The sequence below is a fragment of the Ranitomeya variabilis genome, chromosome 1, assembly GCF_051348905.1.
Source record: "Ranitomeya variabilis isolate aRanVar5 chromosome 1, aRanVar5.hap1, whole genome shotgun sequence".
Lineage (NCBI taxonomy): Eukaryota > Metazoa > Chordata > Amphibia > Anura > Dendrobatidae > Ranitomeya > Ranitomeya variabilis.
In genome coordinates this window covers 826,431,218-826,446,529 of record NC_135232.1, presented here as the reverse complement: position 1 = coordinate 826,446,529, position 15,312 = coordinate 826,431,218, and the positions used below count along the sequence as shown (strand labels likewise).

The 15,312-nt window shown below is 42.3% G+C and overlaps 1 protein-coding gene across 2 annotated transcripts in view; it reads right to left on the bottom strand.

Moving 5' to 3' along the window:
• RBPMS (RNA binding protein, mRNA processing factor) overlaps nt 1-15,312 on the bottom strand; it is a 246,602-nt gene that overhangs the window by 19,098 nt on the left and 212,192 nt on the right. For both annotated transcript variants that reach the window (XM_077275250.1, XM_077275260.1), the window contains one exon: nt 1,106-1,175. In XM_077275250.1, coding sequence (XP_077131365.1) covers nt 1,113-1,175 — 63 coding nt within the window. In that variant the 3' untranslated portion in view covers nt 1,106-1,112. The remainder of the gene's footprint in view (nt 1-1,105; nt 1,176-15,312) is intronic.

Sequence of the window (15,312 nt, the reverse complement as noted above, 5' to 3'; positions counted from 1 at the left end):
CGGGATGGTAAGGAAATTTGTGCCACACACGTCCAAGGCCAGAGGGCATTGACTCGGACTACAGCTGGGCTTGTGTGAACCGATCCGCTCATCTCTAATGAAAACCAAAAGATCATGACTGAGCGCTTTGCTCATTCATTGTGTGTTTAGACTACAAGATCATCATCAACCAAGAGTTCCTATGAATGTCCGGTCAAAGTAATCTTGCAGTGCACCTTTAAAATAGGTCACCAATATCAGATTGGTGGTGGTCCAACACCCGGCACCCCAATTGATCAACTGTCATGGTCTCTGATGGCCAGAGCTAGATGTTGAAGAAAGCTGCACTGCATAGCTCCATTCGATATGTAGCTAGCTACCACTGGTGGGTACTGCAGATCAGCTGTTATCATTCTGGTCAGTAGGAGCTAATGTGCAGTACCCAACAGCAGGTGCTACACATTGAACGGAGACATACAGCACAGCTCCATTCAATGCTATCTGGAGCTAATAACAGATGATTATTGGGTGTCCACTGATTTGACATTGATTGCCTATTCTGAGGATAGGTCTTTAATATTACCTGACTAAATAGCTCCTTTAAGTGACTATACAAATGGGAGGAGCACAGACCTGAGTAAGGTTAATAGAAAGTCTTAGCATACTGATCCTGTCTTTGCTCTCAACCTTTTGTTGCCTGATATTTGCAGCTATATCGAGAGACCTCATGCCCAACGCCGAGCATGCACAAGCCACTGCCAAATGTTATTAAGATGGTGCCAGAACCTGAATGAAAGTGCTCAAAGCACAAGGTCAAGTGCACCAATTATACAATGTAAAAGATCTCAGGACCATAATCAGGACCAAATTAGAGAAAATAAAGTTACATTAGTCATGCAGTATGTTTATGTAGAAGATAAGAGGCGAGAAGATTAGGTCATACATGAATGATGTCACCTCATGTAATAACAGACATCAAACCTGAAGCAGATTCTCAGGTCAATAAAAAAGATCTACACTTTTGCAATTCTGTAAAAATCACAAATCCGAGTTAGTGTCCTAATAACATAACTGCTAGTTCCTGATATTAGAACTTTCCGATATATAAATATATATAAGTACTCACACATTACTCAGCAGAACTGGCGGGATTTCCAGCCCTGAGAAGTAGCATCTGAAGGAGGGAGCCAACGGACCTGAGAAGAGAAAACAGAATGGAGGAATGCATATTGTGGTCCAAAAAACATGAACTTACCATAATGAATTCTTGTTAACTAACTTTTTTTAGTTATTGAATTGAGCTTGACACCAATGTGGTCCCTTCTTGTGGTATGCACATTTTAAACCTCTCACCATGGGTACCTTCCATTGGCCTCCAAATCCCCCACTCCCTCATTCGGCTGTGAACCAAAGCAATATCTGCAAATCCCCTAATTTTAAGACAGGGAGAGGACCAGTCTTGAAACCACACATGCCATAGTAGTATCATGGATTACCTCAGGAATAGCATCAATGTTGCCCTACAACCAGTATCAAACAATAGTCATGTGAAATCTTTTGCTTTGGATCTGTTGCCATTTCATATAGACACATACAAAGATGTAATTGTTGCGGAACCAAAGAGACCCCAACTCTCTACTAAAATGAAGAGAGTTGGGGTCTGTAGACTCTTCTGAGCTCTGAACCTTTTCTTCTTTTAGCTTTGCGCTCTCCAGATGGAAATACATAGATAAATAGGGAGGGTCAGTAATTATTTTGTGCTAAATAAAAAAGTGACCACAATGACTGTGCATGGTCTGAAAAAAATGTAAAAAATGTTTGTTTTTCATAAATGATAAAAAAGACACTATATAATTCTATCTGCCACAGTGTACGTACATGTACACTGAAAAATATTGTTTTTCTGTGTAAATGACCTCTATACACGTTCACATATGATCGCTACTATTGCTTTGCAGCAACCAGGAATTCTGTTATTTCTGCACATTTTGACTATGACTCTTATTCTTTGGAAGATACTTGAACCTGTTTTAACCACTGGCTCCTCCATTTTGTCAGCATGACAAAAGTGTCTGGTTTTGGCTCTTATTTTATTGTTGCAGTTCCTTTCACTATTGCGTTATTTTTTTTTTTCTTATAAATTTCCCATATGGTTCCAGAGATATGAAACTTTTTATCAGGTGCCATTTTTTATGGTCTTTATCAAGGGGCCAGAGTAATACTGCAGAAAAGCCTAAAGACACGGACCCAGAGAATTCTGCAAGCACTGCCCCCTGGCAAAATCCATGAAAATTAGCACGCAGTAAAGAGTGCTGAAGGAGGTTGCAGGCAGCAGATTGCTCTCCACGGCGTCTCCAGACTGTCACGTCTGTCACACGTGCTCATTGAGAACCTGCTTTCATCTGTGAAGAGCACAGGGCACCAGTGGCGAATTTGCCAATCCTGTGTTCTTTGGCAAATGCCAATCGTCCTGCACGGTGTTGGGCTGTGAGCACAACCCCCATCTGTGGACATCAGGCACTCAGACAATCCTCATGGAGTCAGTTTCTAACCGTTTGTGCAGACACATGCACATTTGTGGCCTGTTGGAGGTAATTTTGCAGGTCTCTGGCAGTGGTCCTTCTGTTCCTCCTTGCACAAAGGCTGAGGTATCAGTCCTGCTGCTGGGTTGTTGCCCTCCTACGGCCCCCTCCACGTCTCCTGGTGTACTGGCCTGTCTCCTGGTAGTGCCTCCAGCCTCTGGACACTACGCTGACAGGCACAGCAAACCTTCTTGCCACAGCTCGCATTGATGTGCCATCCTGGATGAGCTGCACTACCTGAGCCACTTGTGTGGGTTATAGAGTCCGTCTCATGCTACCATGAATGTGAAAGCACAACCAACATTCAAAATGACCAAAACATCAGCCAGAAAGCATTGGTACTGAGATGTGGTCTGTGGTCCCCACCTGCAGAATCACTCCTTTACTGAGGGTGTCTTGATAATTGCCAATAATTTCCATCTGTTGTCTATTCCATTTGCACAACAGCATGTGAAATTGATTGTCAACCAGTATTGCTTTTTAAGTGGACAGTTTGATTTCACAGAAGTTTGATTTACTTGGAGTTATATTCTGTTGTTTAGGTGTTCCATTTATTTTTTTGAGCACTGTATATATATATATATATTTTATATAAAGTTGAGTGTATGTATGTATTGAGCCACGCCCACTCCACATAGCAGGCAGAGGCCACATCTAGCTCCGTCGTGTCTAGAATAGAGTTGCTTCTGTGAGGCATGATGTCAAGGGAAAGGGAGGAGCCTCATGGATAGAGATGTGAGGGGCAATATGATAGATATCAGGGGAAAATGAGAGAAGTGAGGTGCTGCTGCAGTATGAGGCTGTGTATAGAGAAGAGTGAAGCACTGCAGGTGGAGGCTGTGTATAAGGCCACATTCACATGTTCAATATTTGGTCCGTATTTTACCTCAGTATTTATAAGCCAAAATCACGAGTGGGAGAAAAATACAGAAGTGGTGACATGTTTCTTAGAAAAATAGAAGATAGAAAAAGCGCCATAGCACTCACCAGGTTGGCAGTTCGAAATTCCTTTATTAGAATCACATACAAAAAAGTAGTATCTTCACGGCACGGGGATGTGGGGGAGTGCAAAACATGTCAGACGAGACGACGGCCGTTTCGCGCTGAAGGGAGCGCTTCCACGGGTCTGCCTGAGAGGAAGTGACGCCGCAATATGAAGGTGAGTAAGTACATCGCTCCTCCTGCGTCAAATTCCAATCAGGCTGCACAAGGTGCACAGTGCTTATTAAAAACATTTAAAATCAAGCATCAAAGTACAAAATTCTGGAGCACATACCACGTATCTCCAAGAAGAGAGAAAGGTGAATAATACTGAAATCAAGAAATTCACAAGAAATCCAAAAGATACGATAATAGCGGCGAGCGAAAAAGAATAGAACAGCAATGAAACCAATAAATAACAGCTGTTAAGTAAATACAGACACAATCGAGCTGAAATGTCCCGGAATCTGTGGGATAAAAAGAAACCATTGACAAATAAGGTTAATTCACAAGTATAGATAAATAAATGTCACTAGCCAGGTACAGCAGTAATATAAAACATTACAATATAATTACAATTTGAGACTATAAAAAAACGGACATATCCACCCTGTCATTCATGCCAGCTAAACCAGTGGCACGTGTTCGTAAGATCCATTTAGTCTCTTGTCGCAATAATATTTTATGTAGATCACCCCCCTGTACGGGGAGAGAAATTCTCTCAATCCCCGCAAATGTCAATACATCTGGATTTCCTCCATGGGCTTCTCTAATGTGCTCAATCAATCTCAGAGCGCCTTTCCCCGAAGAAATGGATTTAAAGTGTTCCCTGAACCTTACATACAATTTACGGATTGTTTTGCCAATGTAAAATCTCTTGCATGGACAGAATACAGCGTAAACGACGTACTCTGTCTTGCAAGAGATAAATTGTCGGACTGTGTGTGTGATGGGGCCAATATTTAATGTTTGTCCGATGGTATGAAAACGGCAGAAGTGGCAACAGCCACATCGATAATTCCCTTTCGGGATGCCCCGTTCCAACCATGTGGTTCTATCTTTTGTCACCCGATTATGTATTAACATGTCTCTAATGCGGGTCCCTCGTCTGTTAGATATTAATGGACCACCTCCAGCTTTGCTCACCAATTCTTTGTCCCTTTCCAAGATATGCCAGTGTTTTCGAATAGTAGATCTAATTTCTCGATCTAACGGACCATATTGAAAACAAAACGCAAATCGTTGGTCAAATAGATCATGTCCATTTCCTCTAATATTCTGTGTTTTAGTCTCTACTCGACTGACTGCAGACTCTAATATATCATCAGGATAGCCTCTATCACGGAGCCTAGACAGAAGCTCTTCAGATTGTCGTTTAAAACCTTCCTGTGTGTTATTGATACGACGTGTACGCAACAATTGGCTATATGGCAGTGACTTTTTTGTGTGATTAGGATGAAAGCTATTGTAGTGTAAGATAGAATTCACTGCAATCGGTTTCCGAAAAATAGATGTACATATCCTATCTTCCACAACCTCCACATTGACATCCAAAAACTCTAAACTTTTACCCCCAAATTTATGAGTGAAGGACATACCCATTGTATTATCACCATTAAGGTAGTCCACAAATGAATTAAATTCCGTTTCTGTGCCATCCCAAATTATGAATAAATCATCGACATACCTGATGAACAATTTAATGTGCATCAGGAATTCATTCTTGTGTGAATAGATGTAATCTTCTTCAAAGATAGCCATATACAGATTGGCGAAAGTGCATGCAGCCGGGGTCCCCATGGCAGTCCCACTGGTCTGCCTGTACCAGGTGTCAAGGAAAGTGAAGGAATTGTGACTTAAGATAAAGTCCAATCCTCCACACACAAATTGAATATATTCCTGACTTTTGTTGGTAGTCTCCAATATACGTTTAATAGCATCCACGCCCAATTTCTGGGGGATGTTGGTGTACAAGCTGACAACATCAATGGAAGCCATGGAGAACCCTGGCTGCCATACAAATCCCTGCACACAATTCAAGAATGAATTAGTGTCCTTAATGTAGGAAGGCACATCTGAAAGTAGGGGGCGTAGGAGCCAATCAATGTACTGGGATAAAGGCTCTGTTAAAGAGCCAATTCCAGACACGATTGGTCTCCCAGGAGGAGCAATCATGGATTTGTGGATCTTAGGAAGGTAGTACCAATGAGGTTTAGTAGGATATTCAGGGAGTAGTTTTTCTGCCTTTCTTTGTGGAATAACCCCATTTTCTAAGATCCACAAATCCATGATTGCTCCTCCTGGGAGACCAATCGTGTCTGGAATTGGCTCTTTAACAGAGCCTTTATCCCAGTACATTGATTGGCTCCTACGCCCCCTACTTTCAGATGTGCCTTCCTACATTAAGGACACTAATTCATTCTTGAATTGTGTGCAGGGATTTGTATGGCAGCCGGGGTTCTCCATGGCTTCCATTGATGTTGTCAGCTTGTACACCAACATCCCCCAGAAATTGGGCGTGGATGCTATTAAACGTATATTGGAGACTACCAACAAAAGTCAGGAATATATTCAATTTGTGTGTGGAGGATTGGACTTTATCTTAAGTCACAATTCCTTCACTTTCCTTGACACCTGGTACAGGCAGACCAGTGGGACTGCCATGGGGACCCCGGCTGCATGCACTTTCGCCAATCTGTATATGGCTATCTTTGAAGAAGATTACATCTATTCACACAAGAATGAATTCCTGATGCACATTAAATTGTTCATCAGGTATGTCGATGATTTATTCATAATTTGGGATGGCACAGAAACGGAATTTAATTCATTTGTGGACTACCTTAATGGTGATAATACAATGGGTATGTCCTTCACTCATAAATTTGGGGGTAAAAGTTTAGAGTTTTTGGATGTCAATGTGGAGGTTGTGGAAGATAGGATATGTACATCTATTTTTCGGAAACCGATTGCAGTGAATTCTATCTTACACTACAATAGCTTTCATCCTAATCACACAAAAAAGTCACTGCCATATAGCCAATTGTTGCGTACACGTCGTATCAATAACACACAGGAAGGTTTTAAACGACAATCTGAAGAGCTTCTGTCTAGGCTCCGTGATAGAGGCTATCCTGATGATATATTAGAGTCTGCAGTCAGTCGAGTAGAGACTAAAACACAGATTATTAGAGGAAATGGACATGATCTATTTGACCAACGATTTGCGTTTTGTTTTCAATATGGTCCGTTAGATCGAGAAATTAGATCTACTATTCGAAAACACTGGCATATCTTGGAAAGGGACAAAGAATTGGTGAGCAAAGCTGGAGGTGGTCCATTAATATCTAACAGACGAGGGACCCGCATTAGAGACATGTTAATACATAATCGGGTGACAAAAGATAGAACCACATGGTTGGAACGGGGCATCCCGAAAGGGAATTATCGATGTGGCTGTTGCCACTTCTGCCGTTTTCATACCATCGGACAAACATTAAATATTGGCCCCATCACACACACAGTCCGACAATTTATCTCTTGCAAGACAGAGTACGTCGTTTACGCTGTATTCTGTCCATGCAAGAGATTTTACATTGGCAAAACAATCCGTAAATTGTATGTAAGGTTCAGGGAACACTTTAAATCCATTTCTTCGGGGAAAGGCGCTCTGAGATTGATTGAGCACATTAGAGAAGCCCATGGAGGAAATCCAGATGTATTGACATTTGCGGGGATTGAGAGAATTTCTCTCCCCGTACAGGGGGGTGATCTACATAAAATATTATTGCGACAAGAGACTAAATGGATCTTACGAACACGTGCCACTGGTTTAGCTGGCATGAATGACAGGGTGGATATGTCCGTTTTTTTATAGTCTCAAATTGTAATTATATTGTAATGTTTTATATTACTGCTGTACCTGGCTAGTGACATTTATTTATCTATACTTGTGAATTAACCTTATTTGTCAATGGTTTCTTTTTATCCCACAGATTCCGGGACATTTCAGCTCGATTGTGTCTGTATTTACTTAACAGCTGTTATTTATTGGTTTCATTGCTGTTCTATTCTTTTTCGCTCGCCGCTATTATCGTATCTTTTGGATTTCTTGTGAATTTCTTGATTTCAGTATTATTCACCTTTCTCTCTTCTTGGAGATACGTGGTATGTGCTCCAGAATTTTGTACTTTGATGCTTGATTTTAAATGTTTTTAATAAGCACTGTGCACCTTGTGCAGCCTGATTGGAATTTGACGCAGGAGGAGCGATGTACTTACTCACCTTCATATTGCGGCGTCACTTCCTCTCAGGCAGACCCGTGGAAGCGCTCCCTTCAGCGCGAAACGGCCGTCGTCTCGTCTGACATGTTTTGCACTCCCCCACATCCCCGTGCCGTGAAGATACTACTTTTTTGTATGTGATTCTAATAAAGGAATTTCGAACTGCCAACCTGGTGAGTGCTATGGCGCTTTTTCTATCTTCTATTTTTCTATGATACACTGTTATATCCACGCAAGCACCTCCATGTTTGTTTCGGACATCCACCTAATTGGATTTAACTCACGATTACTCATGACTCTAGCATAAGGGGACAGTGCAGCTCTCTGTTTGCTGAACACTTGGTGACATGTTTCTAATAAAATTTTCCTGTGATTGTTTTACTCCAAGTTTTAGCTTACAAATACTGAGGTAAAAATACTGACCAAATAAAGTGTGAATGAGGTCTAATACATGAGGAGATGACACACAGGTATATACTATATACAGGAGGAGATGTCACACAGGTATATACTATACACAGGAGGAGATGACATACAGGTATATACTATACACAGGAGATGACATACAGGTATATTCTATATACAGGAGGAGATGACATACAGGTATATACTATATACAGGAAGAGATGACATACAGGTATATACTATATACAGGAGCAGATGACATACAAGTATATGCTATATACAGGAGGAGATGACATACAGGTATATAATATACTAGATGGTGACCCGATTCTAGTGCATCGGGTATTCTAGAATATGTATGTAGTATATAGCACAACCCACGTAGTATATGACACAGCCCACGCAGTATATAACACAGTCCACATAGTATATAACAGCCCACGTAGTATATAACACAGCCCACGCAGTATATTGCACAGCCACATAGTATATAACAGACCTCACGTAGTATATAGCACAGCGACACAGTATATACCACAGCCCACATAGTATACAGCACAGCGAAGTAGTAAATAACACAGCCCCACGCAGTATATAACACAGCCCACGTAGTATATAACACAGCCCACGTAGTATATAACACAGCCCACATAGTATATAGCAGTGTGGGCACCATATCCCGGTTAAAAAAACTATTAAAATAAAAAATAGTTATATGCTCACCTTCCGGCAGCCCCCGGATCCAGCCCAGGCCTTAAGCGATGCTCCTCGTGACGCTCCATTCCCAGTAATGCTTTGCGGCAATAACCCGTGATCATGTAGCGGTCTCGCGAGACAGCTACGTCATCATCTCATGAGACCGCTACATGATCTCGAGTCATTGCCGCAATGCATTCTTGGGACCGGAGTGTCGCAAGGAGCGGGAAAGGGTGCCGCGGACGCCGGAAGGTGAGAATATAATGTTTTTTTTTTTAATTATTATTTTTAACATTATATGTTTTTACTATTGATGCTGCATAGGCAGCATCAATAGTAAAAAGTGAAGCAGTGTTTAAATCACGCCACAATATCGAGATGACATACAGGTATATACTGAGGGGGAAATGACAGGTGTGAGGTCAAAATGACAGGTGTTAGGGGGAAAATGAGAGGAGTGAGGGAGAAAATGAGAACAACCACAGTTAGTTACTATACCCGGGCAACACCGGGCTCTTCAGCTAGTATAGTATATACTGTATATATATATAATAGGTGAATTGAAATTCAATAAGCAGGGAGAAAAGCAATACCTATGACAATGTGCACACTTAAAAACATATATTTTATTAAAAAAATTAATTGTTGAACATTCCAGGTCCTTGGGCCAGTACCATTTGTGATCCACATTGACTTAGGGTTTGCTGACACCAAGTTAGAGCCTTCTAGTGGCGGTATACTGAAGGAGTCTTTAGTGGCATACACTTGAGAAGAAAGGCTTGAAGTATGCAACTGTATAGTCATACATTGGCATATGTTGGTCATAAAGGCCCCATAAAGAAAAATGCCCCACACTGCATTTTTTTTCTTTTCCTTTTTTTTTTTTCAATTTAAAGAACACTGTTAATATCCTTTGGGAATGTGGGGGCTCTATACGTTCATTCAGCAAATGGAAATTTCCCAGCATAAGCTCCAAATGCAGTGTTGTAATGCTATATGCATAGAGCTTTAATGTTTGGACAATATTAGAAAAATAGCTGCTTTTCTCTATAAACAGTGCCGCTCCTGTCCACAGGTTATGTGGGGTATTGTAATATATGCAAATATATTGTAATATATGTGAATCAGATAATTTTCAGATTTTACAGTAAACTTTTTAGTACTTTATTGTGAGATGCCATGATCCATTCTTTATTCAACCTCCAGGCCCTGTATCTTCAGTATACAGATTTTTTTTCAAAGTTTAAGGTCTGCTTTCTAGGTGTATATTAAGTATGGCCATTGCATGTTTCCAAAGCAGCCATTAACCCCAATAATAATGATACTGTATCCTGGGGACCATATCAGTTATTTGCTTACACATCGGTGAAATCTGTTCTTTTGTCTACGGCTTCCAGGTCAAAAAGTCAATTCGTCTCCATTTTAGCAGTGATAAACCATATAGCATTGTGAGGCTTTGCATTTATTTTAGAAAAATATATGGCCCTATGACCTGCCCCATGCACACACAGAGCTTCATACTTCATGCTGATTATTTTTCTTAGCTATTCTCTCCTGACAGTGACTGCTGACACCAGTTCTGGTTATCTTGCATCACGGTCATTTTTGTTCATTGTAAATGTCAATTTCGTCTTTTGTTCAAAGAGCAAATACAGCCACGGATCACATGTACACAAAGACTCTGTATATGTATATAGTTACAGTAAGACATTCCCACCTGACAGGTGCAATATGGTACAACACCCTCTACATAAACAAATTACAGTGGTTTGCAAAAGTATTCACCCCTTGGCTTTTTACCTATTTTGCTACATTACAACCAGTGTTTACATATTTTTGTAATCTGATTTGTCTGTGACACATCAACATTAAATAATCTAAGTTGGTGAAGTGATAAAAATATAGGCATAAATTAAATGTATGGGATCAAATGACTAAAAATTGGCATGTGCATTTGTTATCACTCCTTTTGTGATGATAAGTCACATGATTAGTGAAAGGAAGTCTACCTGTGTGCAATCTAAGTGTCACATGGTCTGTCAGTATATACACACCTTTTCTGAAGGGCCACAGAGGCTGTAACACCATTAAGTAATAGGCACCACTAACCAGACACCATGAAGACCAAGGAGATCTCCAAACAAGTCAAGTACAAAGTTGTTGACAAGTACAAGTCAGGTTTGGGTTATGGGTTATAAAAAAAAATACCAATCTCTGATTATCCTTCGGAGTACCATCAAATCCATTATCTTTAAATGGAAAGAACATGGTAACACAAGGAGGGCATTAATCAGAGAAGCAGCACAGAGACCAAAGGTAACCCTTAAGGAGCTGCAGAGTTCCCAAGCAGAGACTGGAGTATCTGTCCATATGACCACAATAAGTCGTACACTCCATAGAGGTGGCCTCAAAAGAGTGGGCAGAAAAAAGTGTTTACTTACACACAAAAATTGTAAGGTTCATTTTGAGTTTGTCAAATGACATGTGGGAAACTCCCCAAATGTATGGAGGAAGGTGTTGTGGTCAGATGAGACAAAAATTGAACTTTTTGGCCACCAAGGTACACGCTATGTCTTGCACCAAACCAAAAGGGCTCATGATCCCAAGAACACCATCCCCACAGTGAAACAAGGTGGTGGCAGTATCATGCCGTATGGATTCTTTTCGGCAACAGGGACAGGGAAAATGGTCCGAGTCAAGAGGAAGATGGATGGTGCGAAATACAGGGATATTCTTGAGAAAAACCTGTCTCAGACTGTCCAGGGCCGTATTTAGAGTTTATGCTGCCCTAGGGACTTTTAGTGCTGCCTCCCCCAATGGTGAGTATGACACTATCGGCAGTGACTTTGGCAAAAAATGCTGATGTGAAAGTAGCCTTTTGCAGCAGATCCGGCAGTTTTTCCGCATCTGTCGCGTAACGGATCACTGCATTCGGCCTCATTCATTCCCTATGGGACTTGCAGACATGTGCGGCACTTGCGGTTTTGCTGCGATCCAGCAAATCCGGTACTTGCAGCAATGGAAAAAAACGCTGCTAGCAGTGTTTTTTTGTCTCACCGCAAGTGCAAAACCGCAAGTGCCGCACATGTCCGCAAGTAGCCATCACTACCTGTCCCTGCACCTTCCTAGCTCATCCCTCTCTGACCTAAAACTATACTATAAAGCTTTAGAGAAACAATTTATTAACTGACATATTCCTATGATAATGAGGGCTCCAGGCTACGGCGTAGACTGGGACGGCCAGTCTCCGGGTCTCCATTCTCTCTCTGTGCACACCCTCAGTCCCTGCCTCACTGCCTGTGCTGCACTGTACACAGACCTCCCTCCACCGGACCCGGTAATCACCGCTCACAGTAGCATACCGGCAGAGGTGCATCTAGGGTTTCTGGCACCTGGGGCAAGAATTCATTTTGGTGCCCTCCCCCCCCAGGACATATGCGATTTTCACACTTAGTCATGTACCGACGAGCCGCTCTCCCTAATGCTCTCAATGTTCAGTGAAAAACTGAGAGAAGCGGAAGAGAAGCTCGTTGTCACAGGACCATAAGTATGAAAATCACATATGAGTGAAGTGTCCATGTGATGACTACTGGAACCTGCAGGGCTGAATCCTGACATCGCAGGCTTCTGAGTTCTCACAACTAATGCACTGCACACTTTTAGGATTCTCCCTTGCCAGTGGACAGTCATGTCAGTACAAGCATGTGATTTGTATACTTCTGACCACATTCTGACTAGACGTGGCTGACCTCGCTCAGTTCATTTTCATTGAGTGAGGCCACACATGTCTAGTCAGCATATGACTGCATGTATGTAAATCACCAGCACAAGAGAATCCTGACAGCATGCAGGGTGCACTGTGAGAATTCAGAAGTCTGCAGACACAAAGAATGACTGCAGACTCATTACAAACCTGGACATCCCCTTTAATGCTCCTAACATAAATAAAAACATGAGAATTAGTTAGTATCACAAATAACATTTACATCCAGGTACCTTATAGATGACGTCCTCTCTGGAGTCGTTCTCCTTTTCTTCATCTTGTCCAGACCCCATGATGAGTTTTCTCATCCACATCCACAGTCACTGCAGACTTCCATCTTCTCTGCTCTTTTGCAGAAAATCTCCACATGATACCCTTAAAAATAGAAGTGTCATTATAATGCTCCTGAATAAAAAATTGCCCTTCACTATATTGTCTGCACAAAATAAGACCCCCAAACTGTCCCGCTTATGGTACATGCTCTTTACACTGACTTCTCCTTTCTATACCGGCCCCCTCTTCACACTGTCCTCTCATACTGTGTCCCCCCTATAGGGCCCAGTATTTATACTGTACTCTCATCACACTCCCCCTCCTTGGTATACTGTCCCCTCCTGGCGGTGCCCTTGCACTGTCCCTCCATGCTACGCCCCCACTACTCAGTGTCTATTCTGTGCCCACTCACTTTTCTCCCCCCATACTGTCTCCTCACACTATTCCCCTCCCTCCTCATACTGTCTCCTCTCACATCCCCCTGTTCACCATACTGTCTCCTCATATTTTTACCCCCTCACTTTCTATACTGCCTGCTCACCTGACTCCCCATACTGTGTCTGCACATATCCGATCACCCTCACTCTGTCCACAAACATTTTTCACATCGCTACTCATACTGTGCCCACATACATTCCCCCATTCGCTCCCAATACTGTCTGCACCCATTCCCAATACTGTTTCCTCATACATGCCCTCCTTCCCCCATACTGTTGCCTTGTACATGCCCCCATTCCCCAGTGTTGTTTCCTCATACATGCCCTCATTCCCCCACGTTTCCTCATACATGCCCCCCATTCCCCTGTACTGTTTCCTCATATCTGCCCCCCATATCCCCCTTTGCTCTTCATTTTGTGTCCTCAGATCTCCCTCACACATTAAATCCCCCCATCCCCACTACAAATCTCCCCACACACAATAAATAACCCCATCTCCACTCCAATTCTCCCCACACATTAAAAAACCCCATCCCCACTCCAATTCTCCCCACACATAATACATCCCCCATCCCCACTCAAATTCTCCCCACACATAATAAATCCCCCCATCCCCACTCAAATTCTCCCAACACACAATAAATCCCTCCATCCCCACTCCAATTCTCCCCACACATAATAAATCCCCCATCCCCACTCAAATTATCCCCACACATAATAAATCCCTCTATCCTCACTCAAATTGTCCCCACACATAATAAATCCCCCTATCCCCACTCAAATTCTCCCCCATACATAATAAATCCCCCCATCCCCACTCAAATTGTCCCCCCGTGCACTTAAAGGGACTCTGCCACCCCAAAAATTGTATTTGAGCTAAGCCCACTGGCATCAGGGGCTTATCTACAGCATTCTGTAATGCTGTAGATAAGCCCCCGATGTATCCTGAAAGATGAGAAATAAAGGTTAGATTATACTCACCCAGGGGCGGTCCCAGTGCGGTCCGGTCCGATGGGCGTCGCGATCCGGGTCCAGCGCCTCCTATCTTCATTCGATGACATCCTCTTCTTGTCTTCTTGCAGCGGCTCCAGCGCAGGCGTACTTTTGTCTGTCCTGTTGAGGGCAGAGCAAAATACTGCAGTGCGCAGGCGCCGGGAAAGGTCAGAGAGCCATTCAAAATACTGGTGCATTATAGCAGAGGTTTTTTTTTTTTGCAAGATTAGGGCCCTAGTGTGAATGCTACCTTTTCATACCCCCTATAACCCCACCAAAATAGATGTTTGCATCTATTGCATTTGGCACCTTTTTTGTACTGCAATACAAACATTAAGATAAAATGATCTACAACTGTGTGAAAAAGTGTATTTCCATTAATATGCTTGGATACAGCACTATGTGAACAGCCAGCTTCTTTAGCAATGACCTTTTGTGGCTTACCCTCTTTGTGGAGTGTGTCAATGTCTGCCTTCTGGACATTTGTCAAGTCAGCAGTCTTCCCCATGATTGTGGAGCCTACTGAAACAGACCAAGGGAGCTTTACAAATGCTTCAGAAGCCTTTGCAGGTGTTTTTTGTTAATTATTCTAATTTACTGAGATAATGACTTTTGGGTTTTCATTGGCTGTAATGTTGTGAATTAGACTTTTTGGCTCCCTCTTGTGGTTACTAGTGATATTACTCTGGGAGTTTCTTCCCTCAGTTTGCACCCACCTGGGCCGTTAGTCCAGGGGTGTTGCTATATAAACTTCCTGGATCCTTAGTCCAGTGCCTGGCATCGTTGTAATCAGATCCTTTCTGTTTGCTCCTATCTGCTGGTCCCGGTTCGTGCTAAATTAAGCTAAGTCCTGCTTCTTTGTTTTTTGGGTTATTTGCTTGCTCTCATTTTTGTCCAGCTTGTACTAAATGTCATTCCTG